This window comes from Schistocerca americana, chromosome X (assembly GCF_021461395.2).
Source record: "Schistocerca americana isolate TAMUIC-IGC-003095 chromosome X, iqSchAmer2.1, whole genome shotgun sequence".
Taxonomy (NCBI): Eukaryota; Metazoa; Arthropoda; class Insecta; order Orthoptera; family Acrididae; genus Schistocerca; species Schistocerca americana.
The window spans coordinates 294,150,817-294,171,033 of NC_060130.1; the positions used below are offsets into that span (position 1 = coordinate 294,150,817).

Below are 20,217 nucleotides of genomic sequence, written 5' to 3' on the forward strand. Positions count from 1 at the left end.
AAGTTGTTAATTATTTACTGTATTTCAGAGATAAAACTTTACAGCTCTGTAACTTTCCGCACACATTAATCACAGAGCGTGTCAGCTTCTCAGCAGAATTGTCTGCACCTCTTCTTTATCATGACATAATGTGCTTCTCTGTACCTGTAATAGTTTGTGCTGTAGCTTTGCAAACACAAATAATAGAAATACATTCATTGTGCATACTGATGGCAGAACTGATGTCGTGTCTGCTGTGTCTAAATTTTGACAATAGCACGTGGCCCGACTGCCGCCGTGCCACCTTTACATGCCGCCAACATGCCTGCAGCCACACATCATGTCCAGTCATACTCTGTGTGGGTAGAAGCACAGTTTGTGATTACTCCCTTTGATGGTAACAAGGAGACCAGCAGAATGAAACAGGCAGTTCTGGTGGTGAATGAAGTAGAGATCATGACGTGAATTATTAACCAACACAAGTCCAGAGTGTAGCCGAGTCATCTAAGCATATACCACAATCCACAGAAAGTCCAAATAACAAAACTTTAATCAGATGAGCTCAAAATACTCTGCTATCCAGTGGTGTGTACGTAAGACTTCAGTTTTTACAAGAGACTGGCTGCAGTTGCCGGGCTGCTGACAACCTCTCATCAGAGAGAGGCGCCACCTAACTGCTTGCTCAGTGGCTACATCCTGCCATGGCTGTCGCCCAGAGCCTGAGTGTCTCTGACATGTTCCCTCTGCCAATATTCGGCCTAGGCGGGGAATCCGAATCGCCCTCATACCAAATCTCCCCCATCTCCCCCCCCCCCCCCCTTCCCCCCATTTAATCAGCACCCAAAGGCCGAAAGTGACCTGACTGTTATCGACATCACTGAAGAAGGGGATAGAGGAATGTCTGAATACTTGCCAAAGTTGCCCACAGGCAGTCCCTATAGTGATTGTCTGGGTTGGGAGGTGGCACTGTCTGTGAGAGCTTGGCTGAGCGACTGAGTTTGGGACAAAGCTTGGACCAGCCTGAAGGGAAGTGGGCACCAGAAGTATTGTAGATGGGACTGACAGGTCAGTCTCTGTGGAAACCACTGGCCAATAATGATCAACTTCCGCTGATGGTGAGGAAGGGAACCGGTGGTGGCAGGAGTGAGTAGCTGAAAGTGGCGTAGTGGGAGGAAGGATTTTGACCTCCATCAGTTCCCACCACTGGTCATTGTTGACTTTGTGAAGACACCTAACACAAGGACAGAAGTTGTAGCAGTAAGAGGTTGGCCGGTCCTTAGGTTGGTCGCAGGCAGCCCACCCACCTGGCAGTGATGGGAAATTGGTGTGTGTGGGGAGGCCAGCAGCTCCTGGCTGGCCTCAACCTCAAATATCAAATATCTGCCCCCCCCCCCCCCCCCCCACCTCCACTCTGTTGCTAACAACAGTACCTTGTGTCCACCTGTCTGAAAGTACGAGCCCAGGCGGGGGTCCCCGAATGTTAATATGCGGTGGGCCCACGGAGTTGGCCACAACAGATCGAAAAGTGTGGGGGGTCTGTGCCGGTGTAGTAGTTGCAGCCATCTGTGTGACGTGGGAAGTTTGGGAGGGCATTGACACAAGCAACTGCGTCACTCCCCAGAATGTCTCAGATGTTCGAGAATAAGGCTGACCAGGAGCAGCTGGTCTGGCACTGTAATCAGCTTTGTCCGCACCATGATGTAGTGCCCCTCCACTCGCCCGCCATTTCCTGCCACCGCCAGCTGGGTGTGCCACCCGTGTCCACCCTTTGCCAGTGCTGCTCAGGGCATGGCCAAGGGTTGAACTGCTGTGCTGGGGCAGACTGGTTGTGGGCATAGGTATGGCAGTTCTGTATAGTGCATTCGCTGGCAGCGTCAACCCCAGGCAAATACACATCACGCCTTCATTCTACACATTCCACAATGTGCAGTGTGGAGGAACTGCAGTATGTGGGGGCAGATCATGGGAGGAACTACCATGCGACATTTATCATCATCACCAGCAAAATGACCCCATTGGTGATGCCATAAGGAAAAATAATTGTGCCATTTGGGGTCGGCATTCTTAGGCACATCATGTGGCTCACTCTGCCACACAGCAGAAACACATGGCAGAGGAGTGTATTGTGGGCCATTTCTGCCACTACTTCACATGCCTTAATCGGTAATCCATCAAGGATGTGTTCCTGGTTTGCGTCTTAAGGCAAAAAACAGCACCTCATGCCTATAAAATTTGGCATCGGGGCCACATGGCAACCAGAAAAGTGAGTCCATGATGGACTGCTGCATGGTGGGCTGATAATGGATCTCAAGGGTATAGTTACTGAGGAACAATGGCAACTGTTGCAACTGCTGTGCTGTTTTATCAGGAAGCTTTGAATAGGGTCTGAACAATGAAATAAGATGCTTGGGATCAGTGATGAGGTGAAACTATGCATCATAGAGGAACACTTGCTACCTCCAGATGCCGTATATGATAGCCGATGCCTCCATTTTAATTTTTAAATAATTCCTCTCTACTGCATTTAATGTTTTAGATGCAAATGCAATGGGCTATTCTGTGCTGCCAGTGTATTTGTGGAATAGCATAGTCATAGTGCGCATGTCACAATCCGCTGCATCAGTGGCAAGCGTCGAACAGATGCTGGCATGAAATGCCGCTAAAGAAGGGGCTAATCCAAGGCACTTTTTAAGTTGCATGAAAATCATCTGTCGCACCTCTGATCACTCAGATTTAATACTTTTTTTGCGCAATTGACAAAACAGATAGGAAATGTGCTCCACATTTACTTTGCCAATGAACAACTGTAGTTCTTTGAGGTTCTTAGGACCTGGTGAGTCAGTGAATGCAGCCACATGATCCTGCTTCAGGATGAGTGCTTCTCGACTTAATATGTGACCCAAGTACGTGGCACTTGGTGCAAAGAAACTACATTTGCCAAGGTAACTGCAGACCTTCGGCTTGGAGATGCTCAAACATCTGTAGATTGAGCATGTGCTGCTCCCACGTGGCCCTGGTAACCACCAAATCGTCTATATAATTAACACAGTTGGAGATGCCTTGGATAAGTTGCTGAAGGTATCTCTGAAATATCATGGGAACACTTGCAACCTCGAATGGTAACCTGTTATAACAAAACACACCGAATGGCGTATTGAGCAATAAAAACTGTTACCTGTATGTCCATCTTTTCAAAGGTGGTTGCAAGACTCAGCTGGTCAGTACAGGATGTCAAATCAAACACCTCTCAGCCGTATAATTTCCAAACTAATTGTTTTATTTGGCTACCAGTTTCTTGTGACATCATCTTTCTCCCCATACCTGGAATTATCAGGTTTTTTTCCACATTTGAATAGCCACCCTGTTCAAGGAAATGTGGACCTGGATCCCTGTTGCACAAACTAATGTAGGTTTAAACAGCTGCTTTGATTGCGCACAATCATATACAGCCAATTGAAACTCAAAACTAGCGAGATCTATGTTTGAGAAATATTGGCGCCCAGCCAATGTAGCTAACAATTTCTCCTGTCGAGGAAATGTGTACAAACTGACATTTGCTTGAGCAGTAACGTCAGACTTATAATCACCACAAATGCTACGTGATACATTAGGACTCTGAACCACAACCACGGGTGTAGCCCATTGGCTAGATGATACTGGTGATAGAACACATACTTTTTGTAAACTATCTAGTTCTGTTTCAGCTTGCTTGCACATTATGAAAGGTACCAGGTGATCCCAACAAAACTTAAGCACTACTGATTGCTTTAATAGGGTGGTGATTCTTAGGAAAGCCTGGGATTCTCAGAGAATAACATTTTACCCAGAAAAATCGGGTAGAGTCTCAGGGAATTCCAGGTAGACTCTCAGGAAATTCTGTGTTTTTAACCTAACACTGGAATTTAATGTTATTGACCTTTATAGATCACATATTTTAAAAGACTTATTATTCCAAAATGTGGATATTAGTCCATAAAAATTATTGATGTTTAAAAACTGCAGTTAGACTACAGCTGTGAGAGGAAAGAAAAGCCGTTATTGTGAGGCGCTCAACCCCCCCCCCCCCCCCCACCCCTCCCTCCCCTCTGCCCTCTGTTAATTTCTCAGAAGCTTCTTGTGACATCTTCCTCCCCATACCTCAAATTATCAGGGCATTTCTCCAAGTTCGAGTAGCCACCATGTTGAAGGAAAGGTGGATCTGGAATCCTGTCGCACAAACTAATGTAGGTTCAAACAGCTGTTTAAACTGTGCACAGAATGGTTCAAGTTTTGGGAATGGGATCAGAGATGAAACCAAATTTACCTGGTCCTTAATATGAAAACCAAAAAGGGCAAAAGCGTCTGAACCAAAAACGTTATTTGATGTCCAGTAGTTGACTACAAGCAGTATTAGTTACTGGGCAACTTTTTATACTCGGTTTGAATGATTACCTGATCCTGCAACAGAGATCGACTGGCCATTGTATGACTCCACTTTGTGGCGAGGAGACTGCAGCTGTGGGGAGCCAGTGCACTGGTATGTGTCTTCATTGATCAGAGACTGTCTTGGACATCCTGTGTTACCTCTCATGTGACAGTATCAGATGTCATTTTTCAACAGGACAATCCTTGTCCACACATGGCAAGTGTCTCTATGTACTGTCTGCATGATGTTGTGGTACTCTAATGGCAAGCAAGATCCCCAGATCTGTTCCTGATAGAACGTCTCTGGGACAGCTTAGATATCAACCATGTCCCAGTGCTAGTATCCAAGACATGAAGGACCAGTTACAACAATTGTGTGCCAGCTTGCCTCAGAAGAGGATACAATGGCTTTATGACACCCTTCCCAAACAAATGAATCCATGCATCCAGGACAGAGGGGGTGCAACAGCATACTGACAAAGAGAGCTTTTACGGCCAAGTTCTTTGTAAATTTGACTCTATTTTGTAGTCACTGAAACAACATTATTTACCCTCTCATCTTTGAAGTTTCATTTTGGTCTTCTGCCCAGTCTGAGTGCTTCACCTTTTTAGCCAGGGAGTGTACATTGGAATTAATGTCCATGTTGACCCTGGTATCAGTGACTACGATCTCTTTTCTTAACGGTTATGACCAAAGTAAAAAGGACAACTAAACTTGGAAGAAATATTTACATTTTAAGACAGCAAAATAAAGAAGCAGTACTCTCATATCTCAATGAAGAACCCAAAACATTAAGCTATGGCGTTTGGGCAAGAGCAGGTAGAACTACTCAAGTTTGAAAGCATAGTTGACCATGTAATAGATAGATATGTACCTAGTGTTACAGCTCTCTGTAAAAAAAAACTACTACAGAAACAGCAATGGCTGCACAATAGGTGTAAAACAAAGTGCCAAGCTACAGATAGAGAAATGTGAAAGAAAACACAATTAAATGTCAAACTGGCAATGTGTAAAGCCTTCAATGACCTCCATAGCAGAATCTTATCGAAAGATCTCTCACACAAAACCGACACCTGGTTGTATGTAAGGACACTTATATTGACGAGCCAAAACATTAAGACCACATGCTTAATAACTTGTTGGGCCAACTGTGTAACACAGTATATCACCGATTCTGCGTATCATTGATTCTACTGTTGTTGTTAGATTTGTGGAGCTATGTGGCACCAGATATCTTCGCACGAGTTATGTAATTCCAATGAATAACTAGCTGCTGATTGGTACATGCATTGATGGTGCTCGTTAGCTACCCAAAAGGGAACCATTGGATTCATATCAGGTGAATTTGGTGGCTGAGACATTAACGTAATTTCACTTTCGTGCTCATTGAGCCACTGTTGGACAATTCTGGCTTCAAGACACAGACAATTATGTTGATGAAAGATAGCAGAATAATGTCTATCATAGCATAATACTGCTTCCACCAGCCTGCATTTGTGGCGTACTGCACGTTTCGAGCAGCTGTTCGCCTGGATGACGGCCTTTGTGGAAAGACTGTCGACATGTTGTAGGAAAAAATGTGATTTGTCTGACAAGCCAACGCATTTTCAGTGATACACAGTACAATCTCGATAATCCCGAGCCCACTACATTTGTAATTGATGATATCGTTGGGACAACATGTGAACATGCAGGGCTCATCTGCTGCGGAGCCCCTTGTTCAACAATGTGTTCTGAACGGTGTGCTCCGAAACATGTGTCCACTGGCATTGTGGTCTTTCGCCAGAGGTGCCACAAATTGACATCTGTCCTAATTTACAGAGCAGACAAGCCTCCAAACCCCATGTTTTGTGAAGAGTTGTGGACGCCCACCCGCTTACCACCTAATGGTTGTTTCACTACCCTATCACTTTCCATAGGTGCTCACAACAGTAACACATGAACATTCAGCCAGCTTTGGTGCTTTCAAGCTACTCATTCACAGGCTTTGTGCAGTAATAATAATAATAATAATAATCTGTCCTTTGGCACTTATCGCAGTGGATTTCTCCATTCGCAGTGCATATCTTCGTGAGGGTAAGCCCCCATCCATCTCTCCTTGCCTTCCATATTTGTCTTACCGTCCCACCAGGAGGCATCCAACCTTGCAGTTTGTAGTGGTCATAATGTTTTCGCTTATCAGTGTAATAGCGCCACAGTGTCCAGACAGGGAACTGAAGTTGAGGGTGGCAAAGCAAAAGCAAATGTACTGAACCCACTTATCAAACATTCACTTACAGTGGAAATTCCTATTTAATTCTTGGGCAACTGCAAAGATAGGTGATTTAAATATTATAATAGGAAATGCCTGCTACAATGTAAATACTTCAGAAGTAAAGGAGACATTCCCCGAAAAGCAAAAGAATAGAGTCTTTGACAGGCAAACACAAAAAAGAAAGAAAGCTTACTAGATTTTAGGATAATCCTCACTGTGCTGGATGCATAATGCCAGTGCTGCAGTTCAGCAGGTGGACTTGGACTAGGTTGAGAGAGAGAGAGAGAGAGAGAGAGAGAGAGAGAGAGACTGGGTAGATGGCTAATGGCCTGGAGGGAGACAGCTGGTTTGCTGGCGAGGAATGCGGTAGGGAGAGGGTTGGCAGGTGCACAGGCGAGGCATTGGTGTGCAGGTGTTGGCGCTGGTGGGGAGCGGTGCATGTTGCAGATGATGAGGGGATGTGAATTGGGAGAGGGTGACAAGACAGATGAAGGGGAAACTCTCGGGTGAAGGTTTGGGTTACCGTAGATTGAGGGCAGGACGATTATGGGGGCAAAGGATGTGTTGCAAGGATAACTCCCATCGGCGTATTTCAGAGAAGGCGACGGTGGAGGGACAGATCCAAATGATCCAGGTTTTGAAGCAGCCGTTGAAATTGTACGTGTTATGCTCTGCTGCATGTTGTGCCACCGTATGTTCAACTTTACTTCTGGCAACAGTTTGGTGGTGGCCATTCATGCGGGTGGACAGTTGAAACAGTTTAGTATTTGTATAAACTGTGTAGTGTTTGGAGCAGGTTGATACGTGACATGACTGTGTTAACAGGTATCCCAGTCTCTGAGTGTAGGATAAGCTGTAACAAACTGGAGCAGGAAGTGGTGGATTGGGCAAGTCTTGCACTTGGGTCAATCGCAGTGATATGGCCCTGTGGCAAGGGGTTGGGAGTGAGAGTGGCATAGGGATGGACTATGAGGCTGGGCCATCTATGAGAACAGCCATGTCATGTATCAACTCTATTGCAAACACTACACAGAAGTTTATGTTGTTATGATGACCAGACAGCTGTCCACCAAGATGAATGGCCATTGCCAAACTGTTCCCAAGAACAGAACTGAGCGTCCGGTGGCACAACATGCAGATAAAAATAATAAACTCAATTTAAAAGGCTGCTTCACATCCGAGGCCATCTGGATCCTTCCTTCCACTACCAACTACGCAGATGGGAGTGATCCATTGTCCTGGCCTTAATCTCTGGCAACCCACTTTCACCTCCCCCCCCCCCCCTCTCCCTTTCCAGGTAATAGTTTCCTCTTCCTGTATTCTGTCACCTCCTCCCAGTTCACATCCCTACATCATCTTCAGTGTGGGGTGCTCCCTGCTGATTCTGACAACTGTCTATTACATGCCAAGCATGTGCACTAACCACTCCTGCTTCTTGCATTCCTAGCCAGCAAACTGGCCGTCTCCCTCCAAGCCACTAGCCATCCACTGCAATCTCTCTTCCTGTCTTTCTCTCCCTCTACCCTCTCCATCCAACACAATCCCCATCCCAACCTAGCCCACCTGCCTCTAATTGCAGCACTGGCATTGTGTGTCACCATCACCCTGTGGGGAGCCATAGGAGTGTCAGTAAAATTGGACAAATTCCAGGACCAAATGGAATACCTATAAGACTAAAATATATTGAATTTGCAGCTGAGTCTGTTTTAACCATAACATACCATAAAGTTCTCAAACAAAAACCTGTGCCCTCTACCGAGCGAGGTGGCGCAGTGGTTAGACACTGGACTCGCATTCGGGAGGACGACAGTTCAATCCCGCGTCCGGCCATCCTGATTTAGGTTTTCCGTGATTTCCCTAAATCGCTCCAGGCAAATGCCGGGATGGTTCCTTTCAAAGGGCACGGCTGACTTCCTTCCCCGTCCTTCCCTAATCCGATGAGACCGATGACACAAGACAAGAAGAAAGTAGCAGGAGTGATCCCCAAAACTACTATTCAGTATCTATATCTGCCCATTGTAGTATCTTAGAATGTAGTCTGAGCTAAAATGTAATGACTTTTGAACAGAATGAGATCACCTCCATGCCATCCAGCATGGATCACAAAAATATAGGTCATGCAAAACCCAACTATGTGCTTTTCTCACATAACATCTGAAAGCCATGCATTAAGCCAGAGGTGGGCAAATGTTCTGGCTCGGGGGCCACATTATAGACACAGAGGTTAGCGGAGGGCCGCACCTTATAAAACTTTCACTTCTAATGCCGTATATATACTGGTGGTATATATATATATATATATATATATATATATATATATATATATATATATATATATATATATATATATATATATATATATATATATATATATATATATATATATATATATGGAAACATTCCACGTGGGAAAAATATATCTAAAAACAAAGATGATGTAACTTACCAAACGAAAGTGCTGGCATGTTGATAGACACACAAACATACACACAAAATTGAAGCTTTCGCAACCAACGGTTGCTTCATCAGGAAAGAGGGAAGGATGTGGGTTTTAAGGGATTTAAAAACAAAGATGATGTGACTTACCATACGAAAGCGCTGGCAGGTCGATAGAAACACAAACAGACACATACATACACACAAAATTCAAGCTTTCGCAACAAACTGTTGCCTCATCAGGAAAGAGGGAAGGAGAGTGAAAGACGAAAGGAAGTGGGTTTTAAGGGAGAGGGTAAGGAGTCATTCCAATCCCGGGAGCAGAAAGACTTACCTTAGGGGGAAAAAAGGACGGGTATACACTCGCGCGCGCGCGCACACACATATGTGTGGATGGATATGTGACCTCTGTTGGGCTGGTGGTCACCCCTGCATTGCATATCAGTGACGTTTGCATTTGGTACGGCTCCCACTCAGTAGCCTTCACTGAACGCCAGATCCGAGGCATCATCCAGTGGTCATCTATGTGGACCCTTTCCCATGTGTTCAGATTCTCTCCTGTAAAAATGTGTGTCATGCATTTCTGTCATCATACCATGATCTGTCCTGATTCAGAACTCTACTTGGGTCCCAGCACTTAGAATTTGTTGCACAGTCCCATTTTTTTGTGTTTGTTTTGATAAAAAGCTGATTTGGCTGCCCCATATTCATTAACTAAAGACTACTTGCATGTGGATGCCGAACACACTGCTTCTGCTACTTTGACCACACCTCTTGAGGTGCGGATAATGCAGCCCTTCTCCGTATTTACCAAGCCATGGTCTCATACTGACTCAACTGTGGTTGCCAGGTTTATGTCTCAGTGGTGTCTTTGACTTTGAAATTGTTAGATCCAGGCCACCATCGTGGAGTTAATTTGGCTACTGACACCTTCCAGACTGGTCCTGTAGATAGTTGCTTTACTGAAACGGTGGGGATCTTACCCCTTCAGTTTCAGTAGTACCAACTCTTGGTCTCCTATGTAGTTATCATTCAACAATTCCCTCATCATCCAACATCTTCTTCTTCTTCTTTTCACTGACCTCTTTATACCCTCCCTCATGTGGGATTACCATTTGGAATGCCCCTCAGAGCCCTCTACCAACATCTCCACCTCTCCTCCCTGGAATGTGCTTCCTGTATTGACAGATTCACGAATGGCTGAATTGTTTCTCTGCTTTCTTCTTAAAAGTGGTTTTTATTTTCAGATAGAACGTTGTAAGCTACCATTGGAGCAGGGGTAGGATGGTGGGACAGTAGGTTTTATCATCCTATATAAGTTGTTGTGCGTGTCCTTTGTCCCTTTGTATTATGCACTCTAGTGCTTTTAGGGTGGGTGTTTTAATGTGTCATAGAGTGGCTGGCTTTTCCTTTTTATTCTTGTGGTCGGCCAGCCACGGTCATCTGCTCTTGTTTTTACCCCTTCTCACTGTTTCTTGCTTCTCTCTATGGTTTTCTTTTCCTGTTTTTGTCCATAGTAGTGTCGATTGTCCTTCTGCCGTTCTTTTGGTTCTTCCTTTTTGTTATTGTGCTGTATGTCTGCTTTCTGTTCTTCTTTCCGTTGTGTAATTATTGTACTGGGAACAAGGGACCGATGACCTCGCAGTTTGGTCCCTTCCACCCCTCTTTTAAACCACCCAACCAGGATGATGCGGGGGTTGAGGCATTCCCTGCTCCATGCTGGGTCTGGGACCCCCGACCCTATCTCCTTGACCAACTCACTCTTTCATCCTTTTCTTACTCTGTTTTAATTGCTTTTAGATGTGGTTTGTCTCTCTTTCTGCTGCAACATATTCTCTATTTTAGAGGTAGCACTCTGTTGAATAGTGGGTGCTGTTTAACGCCTTGACCACACTGGAGCAGGTGTGGGACAGCTGCGTATCGGGCAACTCCCATCATATGCGGAGCCCCGGGGACACTCACCAGCTCCCATGTCTGTTTCCTGTTTCTCTCCTTTTGTTTTTATTATTGACAGCCCAGCTAATGTCCATTACATTTTTAGCCTTATCGCTTTTGGTGATGTGACTCTGCTAACTAGAAGACATTCTTCGCTCTGTAACTGTCTTCACCCTTGATTAGAATGGTGGGGGTCAAATGTAGGATTGGGCTTTCCTCACCATTGGATGCACTCTGGGCGACCCTTCATCTGCTCTGAGCTGTGTACAGACCTGATCCGTACAGTTTGTAAATTCTTTCTCAGCCCTGGCATCAGTAATGCCTTCAGTGCCCCAGTCGTACAGCCTCTACATACTTTCATCATCAGAGCACGTAGTTTGTGGACCTCACTAATTCTGGATGAACTACCCCTGGATCAAGGGACTAATGACCTTACTGTTCTGTCCATTAATCCCCAACTAACCAACCAACCAACAAACAATACATGGAAAACATTATTAACTTCCTAAAAGAAAAGGAATACATTTCAGTGCCTCATGACACCAGGAAATAAATTAAAAACAGCAGAGTGCTCAACATACAAATATCTTTGCGCAGTATGTGAAAACATATAGTAATACAATCTTTGTAATGTAGCTATTACCATTGATTTACCACAAGTGCAAACTCATCATAAACATGTGTGTCACTGAAGTAAGCTTTCCTGTCAGACAGATGTAGATGCAAATACAAAGGTGAGCTCTGTATTTAAATTTCCAACAAATATTGTAGGATCACTTGAAAATGGCACGATAGCTGAAACAAGACATATCATGTATAGCAATGAGTTATTAAGTCATTGTGCAGTAGAAACTTGGAAAAAAATATACTTTCCCCTTCACAGTCGTGATGCGTACTGTGGGCGCATCAAAAAAGAAATGTTTGGAATCATAAAAATGTTTGTCAGTTTCTAAATCCTAGGTACAACTATAACAACAATATAAGGAAAAGGATAGATTGTTACTCACTGTAAAAGTGACATGCTGAGTTGCAGACAGACACAAGGAAAAGACTGTTACACATTTAGCTTTTGGCCAAAGCCTAGGGAAATTGCGTTGTGGTCTGAGCTGCCAGAGATGGTGGTCGTGTGTGTGTGTGTGTGTGTGTGTGTGTGTGTGTGTGTGTGTGTCCTTCTCTGAAGAAGGCTTTCACCGAAAGCTAAATGTTTAACAGTATTTTTGTTGTGCTGGTCTGCAATGCAACATGTCATATTTACCGTGAGTAGCAATCTATCCTTTTCCTTGTATTGTTGATGTTCCAACCTGGAGCTTCCACTGTGATTAAGTACTAAGTAAGTCTGGTAATGCAGTAATTACATAGCCACTGTCATATGGGAGGAGACGGGTTGAGATGCCAATATAATAATCCAAATCTAACGTTTCTGTGGTGTCACCAAATCACTTGTGGATAATACTGGGATGTTGTTATGGAAAGACTGTGTCTGATTTTTTGGCTCAATGTTCTCCAGTCTGAGCTTCTACTCCATACGTCAAGAGACATTGTCAACAAGGCATTAAACTGGGATCTTCATTTCTTTCTGTAGCTAATTGTGTGCAAACATCAAAATTAGAAGTTGAATTTGTGTGCTTAAGATTAAATGCTTACTCTTAGCCTATAAGGATGATTAAGCCTCAAAGAAAATAAAAATAATGTTGTTAATTAATTTGATAAAATTTTCTGTGATGTTCTCAGGTCTGCTATAGATGACAAAAGGAGACGACTTAGAGCATTTTTGACATGTATGCGGTCTGACACACCGTTAATGTTGAATCCTACATATGTGCCACAGCATTTACTCGTTATGGCATCTGTTTTGCGGTAAGTGTCCTCCTAAAACTTCTTATAATGCTATGTACTACTATTTCTTGGTTATAGTTTCCTTTGCAGAATTACATCATTGACTATAGAAATAATTGCTTCATTTTCAATTTAAAAAAGTATGTTGTTTGTGAGGGGTTTCATTCTAAAACAGAAGCTATATCTCCTGTGTTGTCTCATCAGTTGTATTGCAGACAGGTAGCATATGCGCCAGAATTCTTCAGCAAGATCATCCACTAATAAGGTAGAAAGATGAACAAGTGGTTTCTGTGATGCAAAGTGGAAGCAAATTAAATGGAAAAGTCACCCAAACATTTTTTTTTCCCTGAAGGGATGTGTGCAACAGTTCAGTAACAACTGTAGTATTGAGGTGACACTCCCATTAATTCAGCAGGCCTTTCAGAGAGACTGCTTGTTCAGATGACAAGTTCTATGATGGCTCAAGCCATTCGAGAGGGGCCAATAGGAGGTTGGTGATGTATTTCATAATGGAATCCATCACTCTCCTGATTTATTAAGTTATGAATTACAGTTGAGACTGCAGTTTGTAGCAGAAGCTCTAAACACAGTGAAAACCACTGTTTATCACATTGTAAGTGAAGGTTTCAGCACAAAAAAGGTGTGTGCCAGATTGATCTCACCGAGCAAGGTGGCGCAGTGGTTAGATACCGGACTCGCATTTGGGCGGACGACGGTTCAATCCCGCGTCCGGCCATCCTGATTTAGGTTTTCTGTGATTTCCCTAAATCACTCCAGGCAAATGCTGGGATGGTTCCTCTGGAAGGGCACGGCCGACTTCCTTCCCCATCCTTCCCTAATCCGATGAGACCGATGACCACGCTGTCTGGTCTCCTTCCCCAAACAACCAACCAACCAACCAACCAGATTGATCTCAAAAGTGTGACCCACAAACAAAAGGACATGCCAGTGCTGTAGTGCAAAGAACTCATGGGAATTTGTGAAAATGATACTATTTTTTTTAAACTCTGTTATAGCCGGTCATGAGTCATGGTTTTTTTATTATTGCTATTATTTTATTGTGACCCAGAGACAAAAAGGCAGAGTTCAGAGTGGCACACAACAATGTCACCCTGTTACTAGAAGGTATGCATGAGCAAGTCCAGGATCAAAATCCTGCTCATTGTCTTCTTTGATGTCAGAGCCATTGTCCCCCAAGAATTAGTACCTTCTGGGACCGCTGTGGATGCAGCTTTCTACTTGGAAGTGCTCAAAAGACTGAAAAGGAGGATCACATACTACAAAAGGGACTTCAAGGCTGAGTGGAAACTGGCATTACAAAAATGCGCCAAGTCACAGTGTCTTCGCTGTCAACACATTTCTGGCCAGAACCCACACCCAATTGCTTTCCCCATTCTCCCCCACCCACCCCCCACCCCCATCCCCCAGTACTGACTTGTAGTTAAAATTTGTGTGTGTTACAGGATCATTGTTTGATCGCTGTATTTATCTCCACAAGATGAGATAGGCTCTGAGGCTCTCTCATATCTTGTAGAACAACTCTGTCAAGACGTCAGTACCCATTGTGTGTTGTGAGGCTCGAACTCTACTTGCATAGACTCTTAATCATTGAGCATTTTGCTTGGCATTTTGCTCAGGCCTCAGCATCGGTCCACTATCCACCCGAATTTCATCTTCTCAAGTACCATCTGTAATGGCTCCCTTTATCTTTTGTTTGCTGCTACCTGGAGCCTTATAACACCCCATTTAGTAAGTGGGAATTTGCCAGCACCATTTCTCTCAGTCCCAACACTGGGTTCCTCGACTGGACCAGGTGCACAACCAAATGCTTTCAACACTCTCTGGAGTGGTGAGGGAGATCCAATGGCAAGAAAATGTTTCAGTTTTGAAATCAGGTAAACCACCTCTTCAGACGGACAGCTTCATCTGATTAGTTTAACCAATGTACTCTGCAAGTTACTTGACTGTATGGTGACTCGAAGGCTGTATTCAGTCCTGGAATTTTGGGACCTTCTGACTTCGACCCAGTGTGGTTTTTGCCGAAGCTGCTCTGCCGCAGATAATTTAGTCCACATGGAGCCTGCTATCTGAATGACTTTTGCCCAGCATCAACACCTTGTTGTAGCTTTCTTCAATCTGCATAAATCTAATGATGCCACATGGTGCCACCACATTCTTGCCACCTACATGAGTGGGGCCTCTGTGCCCTGCTCCCAATTTTTATTGCTAAGTTTATTTCATGTTGCAGTTTTCAGGTACAGGTTCCCCCTCCATTAGTACCTCCCATCTGCTGGTGAATGCGGTTGTGTAGGGTTCTGTTTTGAGTGTTCCTCTCTTTTTAGTGGCTATCAGTGGTCTGGTGGCAGCTGCAGAGACCCCATCTTTGAATGCTGATGATTTTTGCATTTACTTTTGTTTGTGCGCATTTATTTTTGTTTGTCTGAACACAGACTACAGGAACCAATACACTGAGCACAGTCGTAGACTCTCACTTGTGGCTTCCATTTTTCGGCTGCCAGGACTTGTGTTATGCACTTTTGTCATCACTTTACAGGCCATCCTCATCCTGATTTGTACATTGATGGCCAGTGCATCAATGTGGTGGATTTTTTAGGAATTGTCTTTGATGCCCAGTTGACATGGCGTCCCCATCTTTATCAACTAAACTGGACATGGTTGTTGCACCTCACATTCTTCGATACTGCAGCAACAAAAACTGGGGCATGGACCACTCTTTCCTGATCAGCGTTGGTCCAGGCTCAGCAGCAGCTTCAACGTTACAGATGCTACACCTGATACACCATTTCAGGGAACAACTGGCAACTGGTGCCTTTCAGACAAGCCCTGTGATCAGCATTATGATGGAGGCTCCCTGGAGCATCTGAACTACTGTCTCCTCTTTCCAGATATGAAGATCCACTTCCTGCAACGGTGGCCCAGGTCTGGGGTTATGATTGCCACCTGCATATGGTTCTTTTTTTTTTTCTGAATTCCTCTACCACCTCTTCTTCTGAACTCCGGCTTTCCTCTCTACCACCTCTTTCCAGACCCACTCATGAACACCTCTGTGGTGCATTCCCTGTCCAAAGATCTGTCTTGACCTATACCCCCTGTTGTTGTTGTGCCCGTTTGACGGTGGTCACATTTTGCTGGACTGACCTACCTAGCCGCCCTATGGTGGGCTCTTAATCCTCCTGACTCACAACTCCTGGTGTCAGCAGACGATGCCTCAGCAGCTGATGTGGTTTTACAGTTTGTTTGTAAAAGGTGTTTTAACCACACTCTGTAAAGGAGGGCACCTCAGCCTTGTCAGCCCATTAAGGGGTTGGCAGGACCCACTGTCACCTCCTCTGCCTGAATGGGCAGCAGCTGTGTGGACTTGGAGGCCCTACCCGCTCTTATCCTTTTCTCCTTCTCCTCGTGTGTTTTGTTTGACGTGGTGTTCTTCTGCTGTTTTCCTGTGCTTCTCCCATCCTGCTGTATTGCTAGTCTTTCCTGGGTATAATTTATGACGCAGTGGGCCTGCAGTGTTGAAGATACCTCATACAGACATATGTAATGAAATCCAAATTGATGCTATACGAGTTTAATATTTTATTGTGATGGATACATTTGGCTGGATTGCCATCTTTAGAACGTCTGTGAAAGTCACATAATATTTATATTGTATTTTATTATAATGTTAAGTTATTGTATTTTCAGGTCCACAAATTTTGTACTTACATCATATATTATCAGCGGTCAGTGTCACTCTGTATTCTATTACACCACACTATAATAGAATACAGAGTAACAGTTAACACTAATGATATATGGATGTAAGTACAAAATGTATATATCTGAAAATACGATAACTAACATTGTAATAAAATAAAATATAAATAATAGATAACTTTCACAAACAGTCTGAAGATGGTAATCTAGCTGAAATGTATCAATTACAATAAAACAGTTAACTTCTATAGCAGCAATTTGGATTTCATTACATAAATTTTCTGGGTGTTTTTGGGTAGGGGCCTCTGGTGAGTGGCAGGGGATATGTTCCCCATCACACTTTCTGCCTTTGGGGGCCTCTTACTGCTCCCTGGACTGGGCACCATGCCCACCTTTCTTCCTTACCTCCTTTTCTTCTTCCTTACTCCTTTCTCTAGGCTTTTTTGACATTCGGTATATGTTAGGGTTTTCTTTCCTCGGGGTTTCATGTACTAGGCTGTTCTCTGGTATGTAGTTTTGTTGACTTGCCTGCTCCCAGTAGGAGGAACTGATAACATTGTAGTTTGGTCCATTTAACCATTAATTCAATCAGCCGACAGCAGCAAACCTTTGATTGTTGTGGGCCAAGGCATGACACATTATTGGGGGAGTTAGAAAAAGTCATGCCAAGTTTTCCTGGACACTGTTACTGCCAGCCAGGATACATAGTTCTGTCGTTACCATTACACCATGGAGAAGGTTGAGTTGGACTTCGGATCCACTTATTCAGAGTATGATGTCTCCTCATTCTCCATGTGGGAGCTAGATTTGTCATTCTCTGAGACTCTTGATACTGCACCCGGTCATGACCAAATCCAGTACAGCATGTTGCGGCAATGAAGGAAATCGTCTTACAGTGTTTTAAGTCCTTGCAGCTGACAGGCCAATAACCTGATCTGTGGCAAGAGAGAATTTTGATACCTCTCCTCAAACCAGGAAAGGACTGAACATGTCCCAGTAGTTATCGAGAGTGTTGTCTTAATTAGCTTTGTAGGAAGATTCTTAGAGTGTGCGGCCAACTGTAGTCTGGTGTGGATATTAGAGATCAGGGAGCTCATTAGCTTCTCTCAATGTGGATTCGGGAGGTATCCATCAACTGTCGACAACCTGACCCTGTTATTAGCAGAAATCCAGAAAGCTTCCCTATGTAATAAGCATTGCTAGAAGTATTTTTTGTGACACTAGTACGGCATACGACACTATTTGGAGGCACAGGATTCTCAGTTAACTATACAAATGGGGCTTTCATGGCCACCACATCATCTTCATTCGGTCCTTCCTCTCAGGACACCATTTAGGTAGAGTGTCTGTGACGTGCTGTCAGATAGTTTTGTGCAGTAGAATGGTGTTCAGCAGGGCAGTGTCGTAAGTGTCACCCTCTTTGCTATAGCCATTAACAGTATAATGTCCATAGTAAGGAGTTCTGTCATATACTTCTTATTTGTGGTTGATTTTGTGGTCTTCTGCTGTTCCTCCAATACCGCAGTAGCAAGTCGTCTGTTGCAACTTAACAGTGAAGATGTTGGAGGAGTAGGCTGCAAAGACTGGTTTTACTTTCTCTGCAGAGAAGTGAATGTGTGTTCATCTTAATTGTTCTCGTCGGATTTTGAATTTTTCTGAATTGTGACCATTCTTCCTTCTAAAGACTCTGAGGTTTGTGGGCCTCATTTCATCAGACCTAAAGGACCTGAAGGCACTGAACATCTTAAAATGTCTTATCCATGGATTTTGGGGAACAGACAGGGCATGACTGCTCCAGTTTTAAAGGACCTTTGAGCGATCGCAGCTGGACTGTGGGTGTACAGTGTACAGGTCAGGGAGGCCTTCTCATCTGAAGATCATTGACAGTATATGTCATGAGGGGATCAGGCTGGCCACTGTGCTAAGGTTGGTAAACTGCGAATTACCATTTGGTGGCAACTTCTTATGGTGCATCAGGCATGTAGGTTCCTTGCCACTCCCACATCCCCAACGTACCATACTGTTGCTCGTTCAGCTATGGAATGCCTCTTGACCAATCATCGATGCACAACGAGGCCCTTTGGGATCCACATGAAGTGTCGACATTATAAATGAGCACCACATCTTTGTAGATGTTTCCACAGATGGGTCTAAGCGGGGTTATTCTGTTGGCTGCTGTGTTGTCTCCCCTGATTGTGTCCTCTGGATTTGGTTGCCACCAGATGTCAGTATCTTCGATGCTGAATTATCTGTGATCTTGAAAGTGCTGGGTCTTTCTCATCTGTTCCAAAAGGAATTAACAACCTTCATCAGGTTCTGGATATCAGTACTTATTAACAGTAATTTATGCATACTCCAAATATGCATGGGTCCCAACTCGAGGCTAAAGCTGGTATTGAAGTAACAGGTGCAGTTAGAAAAATATGAGGAGAAACCAATCAGATTCCTTGTCACTTAGAACTGACTGGCTGTTATAATATATAGAAAAACAAAGCACTTCCACTCCCGTAGGGCTTGTCCTATTTGGATCCCTCAGTAAGTTAATTAAATATACCAAAACGAAAAATCACTTGAGGAAACTATAAAATTGCAGTGTGATGGAATGGCTGTCCAGTGCTTACCTTCATGAAATTAAATTCCCTTGCTCTCAATAGACATATTTAAAAGTGGAAATCATCTCCTAACTTACAGTACTATTCGGAAGTGCTGATAAGTTTAGGAGAGTTAAAGTGGAGGGGCAGGCTATTCAGACCCCAGGATGGAGCTGAGAGGCCTTGCAACAGGTGGGCACTTCTTTTTGTCGATCAAAGTGATCTGCCACTCCTTTTCAACCTTCTCAAACTATATGCCCCTTACCTCCCTGCGAAAGGAAGTAGCTAAATCTTTCACCTTTGCTTCTAGCATGTCCGTTCTGATCAGTAGAGCTACAGCCTGTTTTTGCTGGAACCTTGTAAAAATTGCCTTTTCAAAATCTACATATTTCCCTTCTTGCTGATGGCTGTATTTTGTTGATTTTTGCACCCAATTTTAAAATCTCACCCAGAATACTGTTTCTTCTTCTTATGACTGTACATAGTGTTGTATAGGTAGTTTCTAAATCCGAAGCAATTTCAGATTTTGTATTGTATGGGTTAGCATCCATCTCTCATATGAAATTGCTTTCTGATCAAGTGTGTAACTGTTCCTTTTTCTGTTCTCCATGGTTGATTGAAAACAACTGAAATAGAACCACTGTTCAACAATAAATGTCAGCTGGCAACTTTTTAACTTGTCAGTTGTTCCATGTCTTTGTCCCTTGTCTCTGCGGCGCCACCCTCTCGCTCTACGTGCCTACATCAACAAAGTTAAAGAAAATATTAAAGGTCTTCTTTTCAAACAACATTGCTCATTACAGTTATGCAAAAAAATTCGTTTCACCAGAATTTGTTATATGTAGCAGCAAACTAAGTGGAACTGCATTGTGTATATATACAAGGTTTAATTAGTACATTTTTAAATTATATTTTTCTGGGGCTGACAAAACGTAATGTATAAATAAGAATTGTGCAGATTAGAGGTATGAATAAATCAGGTTCAGCTGTAATTATATTTTTATTTGGTAACTAGGTCTTAAAACTTTCCATTGCCTAGAATGGAAAATATTTCAGTTATACCTGAA

At 43.6% G+C, this 20,217-nt stretch overlaps 1 protein-coding gene across 1 annotated transcript in view; it reads left to right on the forward strand.

Moving 5' to 3' along the window:
• The window catches only part of LOC124555131 (constitutive coactivator of PPAR-gamma-like protein 1 homolog), a 217,321-nt gene that overhangs the window by 144,926 nt on the left and 52,178 nt on the right, over positions 1-20,217 (forward strand). The window contains exon 14 of the mRNA XM_047128943.1: positions 12,741-12,866. Coding sequence (XP_046984899.1) covers positions 12,741-12,866 — 126 coding nt within the window. The remainder of the gene's footprint in view (positions 1-12,740; positions 12,867-20,217) is intronic.